The 14,740-nt window shown below is 40.6% G+C and overlaps 1 protein-coding gene across 1 annotated transcript; it reads left to right on the top strand.

Moving 5' to 3' along the window:
* The first annotated feature begins 6,444 nt into the window (after window positions 1-6,444).
* On the top strand, window positions 6,445-14,496 carry UQCRFS1 (ubiquinol-cytochrome c reductase, Rieske iron-sulfur polypeptide 1). The gene is made up of 2 exons (XM_075008956.1): window positions 6,445-6,730; window positions 12,079-14,496. The coding sequence occupies exons 1-2, from the start codon at window positions 6,520-6,522 to the stop codon at window positions 12,687-12,689; spliced, it is 822 nt and encodes a 273-aa protein (XP_074865057.1). The 5' UTR covers window positions 6,445-6,519; the 3' UTR covers window positions 12,690-14,496.
* The last annotated feature ends 244 nt before the right edge of the window (window positions 14,497-14,740 follow it).

Below are 14,740 nucleotides of genomic sequence, written 5' to 3'. Positions count from 1 at the left end.
CCATCAGAAGCACAGAGACATGCAGATCTTCACAACTCTACTGCTCCCTGCATAATTTTTTTTAACTTTATCTTTGAGTGAGTTACACCACATTAAAAAAAAAGCAAACCGAACAACAATACAGATATCAGCATTCAAGTGTCTGTGCATCATTAGTATATATTATCTGTCCACATTCTTTCATTGAACCATAGGCTTAGAAGCAATGGCAAGGACCATTAGTCTAACCTCTGACAAGATGGAGGATTTGCTGAGTCTGAACATCCAAGACTGATAGTGACTCAAGTCTCCTTTTGAAATCCTCCAGTGAAGGTGCTTCCACAACCTCCCAGGGAATCTGTTTCTTTGTCCTACTGTACTTACAATTAGGAAATTTTCCTCCTGATATCCTCGTTTCTAAACTAAAATATAGCTGGCACTTTCAGGCATTACTCCTATGGCTTCATTTCCATTCCTTTGACTATCTTTGTCACCCACCTCTAGATCCTTTCCAGTTTCTCTAGATACTTTCTATACATTGGTGACCAAATTTGGTCACAGTACTCCAGTGGAGGAATAACCAGTTCCAAGTAAAACTGTACATTCTATGCCTCTGTTACTACAAGATAAAAATTGCATTTTCTACTTTCACAACATCAGTTCTTGACTTGATGCTGCTTCATAAAAATCAGTAATTTATACAGCGTATGCCTTTCCCTTCTTCAACAAAGGCCTTTAGTATCTAACTTCACTCCTAACCACAATTACTTCAATATCTCAGGTTTAATATTAATTAGGTAAATTGTTAATTATTAGAGCTCAGGTCTGACAACTTAAATTGCCAAGAATTCAACATGTTGTAGATCAATACTTGTTGAAGGATCAATTAATCATTCCCTGAATTAAAACTACCAAATCCCAGTTCATTTAATTTAAATTTTATTACACTGTTTCTAACTTGGAGCTTTTAGGCAATTGTATTGATTGGAGGCACACTTATTCTACTTAGGAATAAAATAATTTATTAATCAGCAAATCTCCTTGTGGGATATACTGTTTAATTATTGTAGCTTGCTGCTCAGAGGAAAATCTCAATTAAGAATCAGTGAAATAAGCTATCAAAATAGTTTATGATTCTATTTGTGTTTGGGATCAATGATTACAAATCATATCCTTTAGTAATAAGATTTTGGAAGAGTAGAAACTGGAGGGGCAGGTTCTTCACATAAACTATAACCTCAAAATACAGATTATAGTCCAAATATTTTTTCACTTTTTCTCCAGCATCATTGATTTTGAAATAAAGAAGATTTTAATGCCAACAGGTAAAGTTTGAACCACAGACACATTTTGGTATTATGCTCTGTAACGTATACTGCAAATGCAAAAAATGACACTGCCTCTCATACACTATTATAGATAAGCAAAGGTCAGTAAAATTACTGAGAGTGTAAAGTTGATCCCATGAGTGGACTTTCACACTATGAGTCTGTTCCTCTAAAGACTTAAGCAAATTAACAACTTCATTTATATGTTAGTTTCCTCAGGGGAAAAATGCCTACTGAACTACTCTCATAAACAGAATTACCCACATTAATAAGGTTTACCCCCTATTGGTATGACTGTACTGCTCAAGGAAAGTTTCTCTCAATAGACAATCTTAAAATAATTTACTAATGACAACACTGACAACTGCTACAGTACAAACCACCTTTTCTTATAATACTTAAAATGAGTAGCAATCCTTTAGCCTTACTTGTGAATGGGGTAAGTTGATGCCTGATGAGTAGTAGCTGAAAAGATGGCTTGTGCTAGAGTTGTAGAAAGCAGGTCTGCTCAAACATTTTGCTAACATCTCAATGCTAGATATGTCCTATGTGCTGGGAGGTGTTAAGAGTTTGAGCTTCCAGGTGGAGCTCTGCTGGAACCAGTAGTAATTAGTTCATTTTCTCAGCAGTGTATAGCATATATTCTTATTTTAGATGCAGTGACAAAGTCAAGAAGCAAAAATACTGCTATAAACTGAAATGAAAAGCAAAATGCAAACCTTTATTTTCACAATCATTTGAAGACAAATGGAGCTTCCATAGTTTTTAGAATTATTAAATCTGAAGTTGCTGTTATTCACCTCCCCTTCCAAAATTTCATGAAACTTTTGTGCAAACTTAGAAAAGAAACCTAAGTAACAGATGGGCTGGATGCAGTGTCCAAAGGAATGAATTCCTTTGAGAGCTGGGGCTAGTGTTTCCACTTGAAATTTGCAATTTGGTATTGATTATGCGGTATGCTTACCTGAGCTGCTACAATCTCTCTCTAGTATGATGATGCAGCTAGGAGGCACTGAAGTCAAAGCCTCCTTCCTTATTGCGAAAGGAGGAAGCCAATGATAAGGCCTCCTCCATTGTTAGCTTTCAAGTGTACTCCACACACACTGAAACATTCTGAATCTGCTGGCCCTCCAGGCATGCCGCAAACCTATGCTTTCAATGACCTCTTTGGGGGAGGAAAGATGTGTTTGAAGGGTAAAGAATAAGAAAAAAAAATAAGGAAATTAATTTCTTTGTAAATTTATCTGTAGGTGTGGTTTAGTTATGTTTTGGGAGTAGCTACTGTCAGTTATTTTTATTGTTCTTTGAATTACATGTCAAAACTTCTAACAGCTTGAGACAGGCACCTCTTGGGGGCTTATAAACCTAAATCAATATAAAACAACTGAGCAATTCTGAGCTTTAAATGACTTTGTATATAAGCAAATGCCTCCAAAATTAGATTATACACACATCTGAAAAGCACCACACTGGCATACAAACTAAGGTCACCCTATACAAGAAAACCTCAAAATGCATGATTCTGAGTTGTGCTCAACTCAAAATCCTGCTCCTTCCCACCATGACTCAACATTCAGCCCCCACCCATGGCTCAGACTCCACCCCCAGCCTTCCAATAGGTTCAACCCCTCCTCCCTTCAAACCCCCATGTGGAGTCTCAGGAGCACCTGGCGCTCCTTCTGAAGCTTAATTTCGAGGGTTGAGGGCAGTTAAGCCTGTGGGTTAAACCTGGGGTGGGTATTGTCTGGCAGTTTAAATCAATTTTATTGTTGTCTTCTAGGTTGCGCTTAGAATAAATAAAAAGGCATGTGAATCTTGAAATGTTCTTCTAAAAGTAAAACAAGAAGACTTCAGTTTTCTCATCAAATATACTGATATAGGTCCTGAGTCTCACCTCATTCATTTAGGTACAGACCCAGAGATACACCCCTGAAGACAATAGGTGTAAAAATCAAATAGCTATTGTGTAAGTAAAATTTACAAAATACTGCAGAACATGCAATGTCTATTTCAGTCAAAATATAAATAAATGGCCTTACTCTTCTATTCTCATCTAAAACTGATATAGTGTAGTAGAGAATTGAGCCCCCATTGCACCCAACTGAGCAAATTATAGATAATTTGTGGTCCCAAAATGAAAGAACGTATATTTCTGGTGACAACTACACCTGCTGGGTTCCTCTGCCCTGCTAATCATTGATGAGCTTGAATGAGAGAATGAGCTTCAGGGGACTTGTCTGCTGTCTGTAGGAATCTGAGTTCCAGACAGACAGTGCTGACAGTAAGCAATGCATGGGAGACAGAAGCTGTAGAAACTGGAAACTTGTCCCAGAAGCCTAATGCTAAAGCTAACAAGTGTGTAGTTAAAAAACAGGCTTTACATTTTTTCAAACAGGATGTAAAATTTACAACCCACAAAATTCCAGAGACATATTGCTGTTTATCACTGTTTCCTCCCTCACAACTGAAATAATGACTAGAAAAACAGGACAACAGTTGGATCTTCTTAAAAGGAGGAAGGCTACGTCTATACGTGCACGCTACATCGAAATAGCTTATTTCGATGAATAACGTCTACATGTCCTCCAGGGCAGGCAAAGTCGACGTTCAAATTCGACGTTGGGCAGCACCACATCGAAATAGGCTCTGCGAGGGAACGTCTACACACCAAAGTAGCACACATCGAAATAAGGGTGCCAGGCGCAGCTGCAGACAGGGTCACAGGGCGGACTCAACAGCAAGCCACTCCCTTAAAGGGCCCCTCCCAGACACAGTTGCACTAAACAACACAAGATCCACAGAGCCGACAACTGGTTGCAGACCCTGTGCATGCAGCATGGATCCCCAGCTGCCGCAGCAGCAGCCAGAAGCCCTGGGCTAAGGGCTACTGCACACGGTGACCATAGAGCCCCGCAGGGGCTGGAGAGAGAGCGTCTCTCAACCCCTCAGCCGATGGCTTCCATGGCGGACCCCGCTATTTTGATGTGGCGGGACACGGATCGGCTACACAGTCCCTACTTCAACGTTGAACGTTGAAGTAGGGCGCTATTCCCATCCCCTCGTGGGGTTAGTGGCTTCGACGTCTCGCCGCCTAACGTCGATGTTAACATCGAAATGGCACCCAACACGTGTAGCCATGACGGGCGCTATTTCGAAGTTAGTGCCGCTACTTCAAAGTAGCGTGCACGTGTAGACACGGCTGAAGAGATTGAAGGAAAAAGCTAAGATGCACATGAAAAACAAGAAACTAACTTGGCTCCGAAATTTAAGTTTTTCTTCAGATAACGGTTAGCAATGTTTCTTCAATAATCCAAACAGTGTCATGAAAAAGGTCCATCAGGACAAAATTTCTAACTTTCAGGTGGTCTATGTTTATGCTGATTTTTTTCTGAGTGAATATGCATCCTTCCTACAAGACAGCTGGGAATTATTCACAAATCTCAACTTTTTTGAATCCCCCTTTGAAGCACTCATGTTTTATTTGCATTTTATAAGTATGAGTACAGTAAGTCTTAAACTTACAAGGTGTAAAAATGATACTGAGCTGACAGGTCTTTGCAAGATTGGGACCCACCTAAGTGCTGGTTGGGCTCTTGCATTAGTTACTGAACTGTACTCACTTTTTTTTTTAAAAAAGATATTATATAATGGGAACCCAGAAATAATTAGGGACTTGCAAATAGTGCTCAGCTGGTTTGTTCCTCAAATTGTATCAGCTACATGATTTATTTTTACAGATGCCAGTATCTGTCCACACGCAGAACTTTAGCTCCTGACCGTGAGTATGGTAACAAAATTAAGCATGTGTAAGTATTTGTAGGGTTGTGGTGTTTTGTTATCAGGACCGTGAGTTTTACGTGTCTAAAGCACTGCAAGAATGAAACTTCAAATATGCAACAGTGAACAGTCAACATGCCAAGATAAAGATTATATTTTGGTATGACAAGATAGTTTCTTTCACCTTTTATGTTCACATTAGATTGCTATTTTTGCTCCGCTTATATAGTAATTTGATACAACATAAAGACATTGCGTAGCACTAGGTAGCTGTTATGACAAGGTATGCCCACACATCTATGATGACAGTGCTACACTCATAATTTTACAATTTGGAATGATAAGGCAAGAAATGTCATTTTGTCATGATGAGTTGGACTATGACATCATGACATTTTCCTGGCTACTTGAATATGACCTGATGATTCTGTACTGTGATGGCATTTTCCATACAGCTGATGGTGTTTACCTGAAGTATCCATGTAGCAGCATTAGAGTGTTCTAGTACATAGGGTTATAGTTATATGTGAGTTTATCATTATAGCATAATTCGGGATGGTAACAAACTTCACCAGGCCATGGGCAATGTAAGGGGGAAGAAGCAGGCTGGGCTCAACCCAAGACACACCCTCCCCCCCCACAAGGGGCAGAGGTTTGGTGAAAGGGAAGAAATATGGGCACTCAGCACTCCCTGGACTGCCCCATGCAGAGATGTAGCAGCAATTTCAAGGATCCTGCCACTGCTGCAGCAGCAGCAGCAATGGCAGCTGGGCAACCTGGGTCCTTTTAAATAACTGGGCCCCAGCACAACTGCTGTCTTGCCCCCGGCAGCAGCTGTGAGCACAGTGTGTTTGTTATATGGTGGTCAGTGTTACATTACAACATACGCACTCTAGGCAGGTGTACTTACGCTTACCAGCTCAGGAGAGCGGGCTCGCTGAGCTCCTTCCAGCCCTGCCTTTCCATGAGTCTGGCCTGGTGGTGTGAGGAGACGCGGGAGGGCGGGGGGTGCAATATCTCACAGCTGTAAGGCTGCGTGTTAGGCACAACCCCCTAAACTTTGGAACGTTATGTCACTCGTGGGAGATGACCTCATGTGTTACACAGTATGATGTCACTGGCGTCTGGAATGACACCAGCCATGTGCTGCACTGGCCGTATCCACAGAACACCACTAAAGGGCTAACCCACTGATCCCGGGCTAGGCTGGGGTGCGAGGGAGAGAGCCGCGCCTGCGCACACCGAGGCGCATGCTTGGGTGACGTCATGACTGTCGGAGCTAGACAGCCTCAGCCCCGGCCGCGCCAGGCAGGGTGGAGTGCGCGTGCGTACCCGTAGGAGGCGGGGTACGTCTTGAGCACGGCGCTACGGCTGCTGGGAGGCTGTGTTGTTCTGTGACCGGCTGAGGTGATCGTTCCGAGCCGCAGTTGCCGCCATGTTGTCCGTGGCTGCCCGTGCCGGTCCCTTGGCTCCGTACTTGTCGGCCGTGGCGCACACTGTGCCGGGTCCATTGAAACCGCTTGTGCCGGAGCTAGTGCCGCAGGCTCGGAAGCTGCCGTTGGACCCAAAGAGGCTTGTGCTGTGCCAGGAATCTCTGAGCGGCCGAGCGCCCCGCGGAGGCCTTGTCGCCACCGCCAGCCTCAACGGTGCGGCAGCCTGGGGACGGGGTATGAGCGTGGTTGGGGCTTGGGAACAGTGCACGGGTCGCTGAGGGGCCGGGTGTAGCTCAGGCCCTAGCGGCACCTTGTGTGAGGTGATGGGCCAGGGCTTTGGCTGGTACTTGGCTACCTGCCCTTCATGGGTCGCTAGGCCCTGTGATTGACCTTGCAGGCCGCCCCTGCCCTTCTCACCCTCGGGTTCCTTCAGCTCCTCTGGGAGGTGCTGACTCCAGGAAGGAAACTTCTCCAGCACACCCCGGCTCTGGGGTCGGGGGCTGTCAGTCGCCAGTGCGTGCCATGCGGAGGGGGACTGAGAAGGGTGAACATCTTGGAGTGTGTTTGCTGCCTGAGGAAGTAACTCGCTAATCCAGTGCAGTTTGTCTGATCAGAAATAGTGATTTTAGACAAGAGTTCGTGTTTGACTCCTTAGTAGGATTTCACTTCACAGCTTCAGGATAGGGTAAGAAGAGAAAAGGGGGCACTGTAGTATGGTGTTGGTTTTGGGCAATTGGGGATCCCAAACTTCTGGAGCTCTTTCATTTAAAAAGATGAAAGTTTTAGTCTTAATACCATTAGCCTTTTTTTTTTCTTTTTTCCAGTTTGTGCAGTGTTTTGCCATTGTGTGTGTGTGGGGGGGGGGGGGACTGATAGTAGTTCTTGTTAATAAAATGTTTGTATTGTGTTGGCCTTCACAGGACTTAATTTTCAAACCAAGCAGGTTCAGGTCTCCATGGAAAGTTTTCACTGTAAAGCTTCTGTATAATATCTTTTCTAATAATACTGTCCGTGTTCATCTTTTTTCTAGAGTGACTTTACTTCTGTATATAAAAAGTGTTTACTTGTGTTAGTACATAAATATGCAGTGAGCTTGTGCAAGAATTGACAGGTTAAACGTCTCTCTTAACATAGATGTGCTGACATAGCAACTGAACTAGTGTGGACACACTGAAATGTTAAGGAAGGCCAGGCAATGAGGATATAAGCCTGCACAAAATAAACTTCTTTTGGATTACACATTTAATTACCAAACAAAGGCACTCTTATTATTGTAAGTCATAGTTGCAACTGGACTTAAGCTGGTCAAACTCTCAAATTCAGTGCCCCCTGAGACTGCTCTGGCTGCATTTTCAGATGAGTAGAGCACCTGGGTGAAAAACCAACCTCAGTGAAAGTTTCTCAGATCAGAACTTCTCAGAAGTAACAGCTGCCTTTGAAGTAATTGAAGTTTAAGAAGTCTGCACTCAATTTTGACAGTCACATTCAAAGCTAAGAATTCCACTTTAAAATCCTTAATTAAAGCTTTGTATGCTGTTAAATTGTACAGAAGCCAGCAAAGTCTCTTAATTAAGTGAAATGTAGTAATTTGCTTTCACTATGTTGGTTTCACAGTTTAGAGATTTTTGGGAACTATTTCTGTGGCAAGATGCTTCTATAATAATTAGTTACGTAGATACTTGAGCCTGACATTATGCCATAAAATTAATGGCAAGATGTGCATTAGAATAGTAGTTGCAGTGCAGATAATAGGAAAGAGACTTTATACTTACTACACCTGAGGATTAATCCTAAATTATACTTTCCCATTGAAAAGAGAACACATTTTAAAGCTGAAATTTCATCACTACTACTTTACTAGATGTAAACTCTTGATCTTAAATAATAAAGATAACTGTGCTAGTCTATATATTATGAAAACAAAAAAGCAGTTCAGTAGCCCTTCAAAGACTAACAAAACTTACTAGGTGATGAGCTTTTGTGGGACGGACCCACTTTTTCAGATCATAGCCATACCAGAACAGACTCAATATTTAAGGCACAGAGAACCAAAAATAGTAATCAAGGCTGACAAATAAGAAAAATGATCATTGAGGTAAAGCAGAGGGGGGGGGGCGGTCAAGAACTAGATACTATAAAGTATGTAAAAGAGCCCCTCTAATGAGCTAGAAAATGGTCATCCCAGTTCAAACCACATGTTAATGTGTCAATTTGGAATAGGAGTTCAGCAGCCTCTTTCCAAATGGCTGTGAAAAATTCCTTTTCAGTAAAACACAGACTTTCAGGCCATTAACAGAATGGCCCACTCCACCAGCACTTTAATGACCTGAAAGTCTGTTTTACTGAAGCAGAATTTTCACAGCCATTTGGAAAGAGGCTGCTGAACTCATTCAAATTTGACATGTTAACACATGGTTTGAACTGGGCTGACCATTTTCTAGCTCATTACAGGGGCTCTTTTATATACTTTGCTTTATCTAATTCTTGATTTCCCCCACTCCTCTGCTCTCTGATTTGCTTACCTTGATGATAATTTTCTGATTTGTCAACCTTGATTACTATTTTTGGTTCTCTGTGCCTTAAATATTGAGTCTGTTCTGGTATGGCTATGATCTGAAGAAGTGGGTCTGTCCCACAAAAGCTCATCACCTAATAAATTATTTTGTTAGTCTTTAAAGTGCTACGGGACTGCTTTTTTATCTTAAATGAATACTGGTATCACAGACCTCTAAAAATCGCTCCTTAATTTTTGTGCAATTAAAAGCTAAGAAAATGTCTTCTCTTAGCAAAGTTCTTGCAAATAGATGCATTTTATATCTTCCATTAATTCTGTCTTGGTGCAGCCCCTGCAAGTCTCCCCCCAACACACAATCTTTGTTAAATCCTTTGATCTGTTACTGATGTGGATTTCTGGAAAAAAAATTCAACGTGAAGTGTAGGGTTAAATCTTCGTATAAAACAGTCTTGTTTTCCGTCTTTAAAATATTTTATTCTTTAATTGCATATCAGTTTTAAGTCAAAGCCTTTACTTTTTCTGAAAAAAGCCCCACCAAATAAGTTTACATTAACTTTGATGCAGTGGACCATTTTGGCTTAGTATTTGTGAAATTGGGAATTCAACCAGTGAAGTCTGGCACTAGAATGTGAATGAGGCTGTAGGGAAACATCTTAAATTATATGCATGCTTACATTTACGCTCAAGTGGTTCCATTGAAATCAAGAGTTAAGTACATGTGTAAATATTTGTAGATTAAGGAGAAATTCTTTAAATCCTCATCTCTTAATCCATTTGTTTCTAGGGTACCTTCAAATGGAAAAAAATCTCACTTCTAAGAATGTCAGTCTACATCTGTGTGCCCATAGTGTTTCAGTATAGAAAGTTAACGTGTACAGTAAGTATGATGTCAAGGGCTGATAGTGGTAGGTTATATGACGGGCTGTCTCAAACTTTGTTAAAGTTGGGTAGTCCATCACTCATAAGCAGTTTAATTTAAAAAAAAAAAAAAAAGTATGGGAGGGAGGATTTAGCCAGGAACAGAGTCCAAGCTTTTGAGGTAAAGAAAAGCTATAGTTTCCCAAAAGGACTTGTGCTACCACAGTTAAGTGGTAGCTATTACTTTAACAGGACGGATTGATTTAAATCACATTTCAGTAAAATCTAAGACTGTTCTTTCAGTGCATTTAATTTTGGAATGTGCCCCACTGAATACAGACTTATTAGAAAATAAGCTTTTGTGGGCAAAGACCCACTTCATCACATGCATGTAGTAGAAATTCCAGAGGCAGGTATAAATATGCAAGCTCATGAAAAGGAGGGACTACCAATCAAGAGGAAGGCTGGAGTTAATGAGGTCAACTGAGGCAGGGAGGATGTGGCATACTTCTAGCAGCTGAAGTGGCAGTATGAACACCAAGAGAGGAGGAAACTGCTGTTGTGGTTGGCCAGCTATTTCCAATCTTTTGTTCAATCCTCCGTGACTGAATTAATAAACTCACAGAATTCTAGGGCTGGAAGGGACCTAAGGAAGTTATAGAGCCCAGCTCCCTGCCTGAAGCAGGATCAACCCTATGTAAATCATTCTAGCTGGGACTTTGTCAAGAGGAATTAAAAACCTCCAGTGATGGAGATTCTACCACCTCCCTAGGCAATACATTTCAGTGCTTCACCACTCTCCTAGTGAAAGTTTCTCATAGTATCCAACCTGTACCCTGCCCCACCAACTTCAGACCATTGCCCCTTTTTTCTGTCATTATGGAGAACATATTCTCTCCATACTCTTTAGAGACCCCCTTGAAGATGTTGAAAGCTATCAAATTGCTCCTCACTCTTCTGCAAACTAAATTAGCCTGAAGCCCTCAGCCTCTCCTAGATCATATGCTTATCTGACCTTGTTAATTGACCTCATTAGCTCTGGCCTTCCTTTTGATTGGTACCCCCTTCTCATGTGTACATTTACACCTGCCTCTGGAATTTCTACTATGTACATTTGACACAGAGTGGGTCTTTGCCCATAAAAGCTTATGCTCCAGTAAATTTGTTAGTCTATAAGGTGCCACAGGACTACTTGTTTTTGAAGTTAGACTAACACAGCTACCCCTCTGATACTTGAGTGATAAACCTAGTTAACTAACTAAACAAGCCATAAGGATCAGCTAAGAGACTTTTTCTAGCACATCCAATACAACATACTGCTTAGGAAATTTTTCAAATCACACTTGCACTAAGACAGTCGTGAAAAGGATGCATTTCAATATGAATTTAAGTCTCAAGAGTAGCAGCGGTAGTCTGTATCTTGAAAAATGAGGCATCCTGGGACGCCTTAGATTAGCAGTTTAACCCCTTTATCTGCTCAGCTATATCTTTGTCCACATTCTCTCAAGCAGTTTCTTATTTTGCAACTGAGTCCTATATCATTTTATTCCTCTCATACGTAATTTCTTCAGAGTATTCTCTGATATCAAAAGCTCTGATAGCTTGACAAGTGTGGGGAAAAGATGACAAGTGTGGGGAAAAGAGTGCTGAATGCCTTTTTCTTTCTAGTCTTGTCCACTCCACTGTCTTTCTGTGCAGTTTCACTCTTCGTATATGCCATCTTTGACAAAGACAGTGTCTTAAACTCTTCTGCCATGCTTGCCCAAGGCCGTTCATCATGTAAGCACAGAACAAATGGTCCTATCCAGCTTGTGTATTTCTTTACACATGTGTTTAGTCTGCTGAGAAACAGAAATTGAAAGACCAGTACTTGCAAGAAGCAAGAGCTAGTAGTTAGGCTGGACAGACTAGAGCCATTAATACAAATTGTATGGATAGCATGTCTTTGAGATTGAATTGTAACTGTTTTTAACTAGAAATTTTAGTTTAAAAAAAAAAACAAAAAAAAAAAACAAAAAAAACTATTTTCTAACAATATGCAGTTGTCAGATTTATGCTCTACAGAATATATTGTGGACCTTTCAAATTTTGCCTGGAAATCCTGGAAACAAAGCTTTGTAGTACTGGTACTTATAGTACTAGGTCTTTATGAAGATGCTTGTAGTTAATGTTTACTTTTTTGTTGCAGCTCCAGCTAGTGTTCGTTACCTCCATAATGATGTCACAGTACCAGACTTCTCTGACTACCGTCGCCAAGAAGTGTTAGATAAAACAAAATCTTCTCAAGATAGCAGCGATGCTAGAAGAGGGTTTTCCTATCTTTTCACTGCATCAACATGCATAGCCTCTGCTTATGCTGCTAAGAATATTGTCACCCAGTTTGTTTCCAGCCTGAGTGCTTCTGCTGATGTGTTGGCATTGTCAAAAATTGAGATCAAGTTGTCTGAAATTCCAGAAGGCAAGAGTATGGCTTTCAAATGGAGAGGGAAACCCCTTTTTGTGCGTCACAGGACCCAAGCAGAGATTAGTACGGAAGCTGAAGTCGCATTGACTGAACTAAGAGATCCACAGCATGATTTAGACAGAGTAAAAAAACCAGAATGGATGATACTGATAGGTGTCTGCACTCATCTTGGTTGTGTACCCATTGCAAATGCTGGAGATTTTGGTGGTTATTACTGCCCTTGCCATGGGTCGCACTATGATGCATCTGGCAGAATCAGAAAAGGTCCTGCTCCAGCCAATCTTGAGGTTCCATATTATGAATTTGTTTCTGATGACTTAGTTGTTGTTGGTTAAATAACTGGACATTTGTCTGTTTCAACTTTTGATGTGTGAACATTGTAAAAAAGTGTGCTATAAAATGAAATGATCAAAAAAAGTACCTAATTGTTCAAAGTCACTTACCAACAAGTGCACTTAAATGTTTCCCAATAAATAATCACTGAGTCATCTGTCATTTACATAGTGTTATAAAGTGTGTAATCTGGCAGTACCTAGTAAGTTCTGGGTGCCCTGTAGCAAAATATGGGAAAGTAGCAGTGGCACAGAATTTTCCAAACCTAACCAAAACTATTACAATCCCAGTCCTCAGAAAAATCTTCCTACTAAAGGAGAACCTGACATGGGAACAAGTAAAAACTAATCTCTCAAGGCCATTTAAAAAAAAAAAAATAAAAAAAACCCCACACCTGCTTGCAGTTAGTCATTTTAGTTTGCTCTAGAAAACAAGGTGGTATTGTAGATGGAGTAAATTCTTTAAAAGTAAATAGTGACACTTGCATATGTGGTTGTATTCCAAAAAAAACAAGTTCTAATTTCATTCACTTCTTAAACGGAAGTAGCTTTTAACAAACAAAGCTTTACTGATGAAATCACAACTTTGTACATACCTAAAAGGCAGCAGGGGAGTGGGAAAGCAGCTAGATAAAGTATGACCGTGAAGCATGAGGAGATTCATCTGGTCATGCTTTGTCATTCATATCTAAGTATTTTATGTATGCTTTCAAACAATGTATCCTATAATAAGGTCAAAGGTAGATCTGTAATCCTTTTTAAATAGTGTATTTTGGAAGGGTTAGTGTCTCAGTTGAATCTGAAGGGCTCCTCATTTTGCCAGTATCACAAAAAGGAGATTTTTTTCAGTGACTTTTATCTGTTTCTATTTTGGCAAGTTTGCGCATCTGTCTCAGTCAGTCCCTCTGGGAGTCCATTTGTTCAAGAACTTATAAACACTAAAAGCTAGGGCTACCAAATTTGATATGCAATTTATCAAAGTTAAAGCAAGGTCAAGGTTTGGTTGTGCCCAGAAAATACATGTATGTGAAATCAGATTCTTTCCCTAACACAGAAAGGGAGGAGGCTGAGAGCAGGGACAGTGGTGCTCTGCAGTGACCAGTGGGGTGCAGCACACTACAGCATTACCACAAAGGAGTGGCTGGCTGGAGCTCTGTATTGTGGGCCACTGGTCCAGTTAAGTGGCCACTCAGCCACACTGCTGGATGGAGGGAGATCCCCTGAGAAATTGTTGGAGGGGCAGTTAGCCCCTGCCCTGAAGGACCCAAGAAATACCAGGTAAATTTTCTAGTGTGTACCATATAAAGGAAACCTGCTGGCTCTTATGGCTTTAAGAATGACTGCCATATTGGAGTAAAACAACTTCCATGTATGATTTGCTGTAATGGTTTGGAACCTCTTAACAGCTGTTTAAAAATCTGCAACTCTCTTCAATCTCTAGGGAACCACAAAGTGTGAACATAAAACATTTGATACTACGGTTAGCTAATAAATAGTCTCTAAATACTGTATTTTCATTTATTATTCAAGTATTGAATGTTGAGACCTTTGGCTAAAGTTCTGTTGCTTTACCTATGTTCACAATCCAGCAAACCTTTAGTTCATTAGAAAAACTCAAAGGTTTAAGTTCAACTACAAAAAGTGTTCTGGGATAAGGATATAATTAATGAGGGGTCTCAGCATTATGCTATTCATGACTAATGCAGTAAAATGGAGTACAGAGAAACTGATTAGCTGTATGACTTCAAGTAAGCATATAGTAGAATTGGGAATAAAACCAGTTTTGTTCCCCCCCACCCCAACCATATAACATCCTAATTTAGGACTTTAACCCACCACTTCAGTTGAATCTTTAAATGTTTTTCTGCTAACAGTCTAGTGAACAAAAATAAAAGCTAAACATGAATTCATAACATGAAAAAGCATTCATTTATTGTTGAAGCCTTTGTGAAGATGGATTTATTTCTTAATAAAAGACTAGATTGCAATGTTAGTCAAAGCAGCCCTTCTGTGTTTGTGAACTAAATTTATCACCAGTAAATGTATAAAATGGT

Source organism: Carettochelys insculpta, chromosome 14, assembly GCF_033958435.1.
Source record: "Carettochelys insculpta isolate YL-2023 chromosome 14, ASM3395843v1, whole genome shotgun sequence".
In the NCBI taxonomy this organism is placed as follows: domain Eukaryota; kingdom Metazoa; phylum Chordata; order Testudines; family Carettochelyidae; genus Carettochelys; species Carettochelys insculpta.
The sequence above is the reverse complement of the archived record's forward strand: the minus strand, read 5'-3'. Positions and strand labels throughout refer to the sequence as shown.

What these genes read in the sequence shown, in the direction of transcription:
- UQCRFS1 (XM_075008956.1), top strand. Translation starts at nt 6,520, where the DNA reads ATGTTGTCCGTGGCTGCCCGTGCCGGTCCCTTGGCTCCGTACTTGTCG. An exon ending in CGCCACCGCCAGCCTCAACG is followed by an intron (nt 6,731 to 12,078) that starts GTGCGGCAGCCT and finishes TTTTTGTTGCAG; the next exon opens with CTCCAGCTAGTGTTCGTTAC.